Genomic DNA, 1,834 nt, shown 5'->3' on the forward strand with positions numbered 1-1,834 from the left:
CATCTGAAGTGGACTGCTTCAAGGGAAAAACGTCTACAGTATCTTGACAGAGGTGAACTAACACACTTTGCTATCTCACTGCTTAATGACAGCAGACTTCAGCAAGCAGGAAACCTCCAGAGATGCTGCGGTTCTGCTGCTGTCTCCCGGGTTCTCAGAAACACTCTTCAAATAGAGGAAGATTCCTCAAAATGTAAGGATAAGCATATTTCAAAATGCAATACTTTCAACTGAAATGAATTGTATTTCATGCCAGTTTTATATTATTGCCAGCCAGTTAGCTGCTGCTAGAAAAATCACAGGAAGTGTCACTAAAAAAACAAAACCACAGATTACGTACATAAAACGATACAGCTAAAGATAGGACCTGGAAGGATAGCTCTAATGGTATATAACAGTTGCACATTTTCAAAAAACATATATATTCATTCCTGTGACAGCATGTGGTATGTTTACTCATCATTCTTTGGATATTATTTATGAATAGCAGCTTTATTAACACACACAGAAACGTCAATTCACATCGCATCCCCAAAGGAAATCCTGTTCATGCCTATATTAACCCTTATGGCCTGATTATGATTTTACTTGTTATTCTTTCACTTCAAATTTATACTATTTCAAATCAACCTTGTATTTGATGCTAAATCTTGAAATTAATGCTTATAAGCAGAGGATGGTGTAATACTGACAAGTTACCCCCTCTATTTTAATTCTGTGGTTTAAAATCAGGGATTTATACATTCTCTACCTTGGCAAGAACATCTTCTTGGTCTGTTTTAACTCCAAATCTTGGAATACTGGAATTAGTTAGGCTGGAGCTGTGCATCAGTTTTTTGACTCCACTGATCTGGGACATAGGCCTTTTCTTTTTCTCTTTCTCCTTCTGCGTTGGAGAAGGGATTTCAACTTCATGTTGTTTGTCTTCAAAAGAATGAAAAAAGAGAGAATAATTTTTAAAGGAATTACAAACATTGCAAAATTCACAGTTGAGTTGCATCTTATTGGTATTGAAATTCTTAACAAAACTTTTTTTTTTAATTTTTATGTTTGAAGATTTTATAATAGATGGTTAATATCAAGGACAACAAAAAACATGAAAAAAACCCATAGACCTATACCTCAGTGTACGCAGTTCCCTTTTTCATTATTTCTGAAATTGCTATAATTGTGACTTCTGACTGTCTGATTTGCAGTTCTCCTGTACCCACAGCACTGTAGAAAGGGTCACTCCTTTCATCATAGAAATGTTATTACAACTGAACAGAAATCTAAATTTCCATTTCACAAGAAAATTGAAGATTTCTTCTTTTCCAGGGAAAGCACTCTCTGAAATTGTATTTCAAAACCAACCCAAACAGTATCTCATGTAAACCTTTACAAATGTTTCCAGGACCTAACACCCGGGGGCTGGTCATATTTATGTTAAGACTCAATATAGTTCAGAAAGCCTTTTCCCAGCAACATCTACAAGCACTTTGGATGCAGAGGCAGTTCACACCAGCAATGCAGTGCTTTTCTGCATCTCACAACCAGAGTAAGCAATACCAGCAAAAGGACTGTTTTGTTAAAACCCAGCACTTTGCTGTGGGTTTTGCCTCTTTTTCTCTTTCTATAGTGGCGGAGGCAATACTATATTTCAACAGTTTTAATGACTCGCTCCAAATCATGTCTTCTTTGCTGAAATGTACCTGCATCTTTTCTGGTCCTCAAGGAATATTCTAGCAAACCCAGGAAAAGCCAAAACAGATGTTTCTAACATAGCAGCCTAGCAAAATCTATGCTCTTAAAAACATCTTAGAACAAGTTTTTTTTTTTAAATAATTTTTTTTTT

At 35.7% G+C, this 1,834-nt stretch overlaps 1 protein-coding gene across 1 annotated transcript in view; it reads right to left on the reverse strand.

Annotated features, from left to right (window-relative positions):
- Window positions 1-1,000, reverse strand: part of LOC103776075 (cAMP-specific 3',5'-cyclic phosphodiesterase 4D) — a 9,405-nt gene extending 8,405 nt beyond the window's left edge. Inside the window, exon 1 of the mRNA XM_008943563.1 lies at window positions 752-1,000. Coding sequence (XP_008941811.1) covers window positions 752-1,000 — 249 coding nt within the window. The remainder of the gene's footprint in view (window positions 1-751) is intronic.
- Between the last annotated feature and the right edge of the window lie 834 nt (window positions 1,001-1,834).

This window comes from Merops nubicus, unplaced genomic scaffold (genome assembly GCF_000691845.1).
Source record: "Merops nubicus isolate BGI_N331 unplaced genomic scaffold, ASM69184v1 scaffold28387, whole genome shotgun sequence".
Classification (NCBI taxonomy): Eukaryota; Metazoa; Chordata; class Aves; order Coraciiformes; family Meropidae; genus Merops; species Merops nubicus.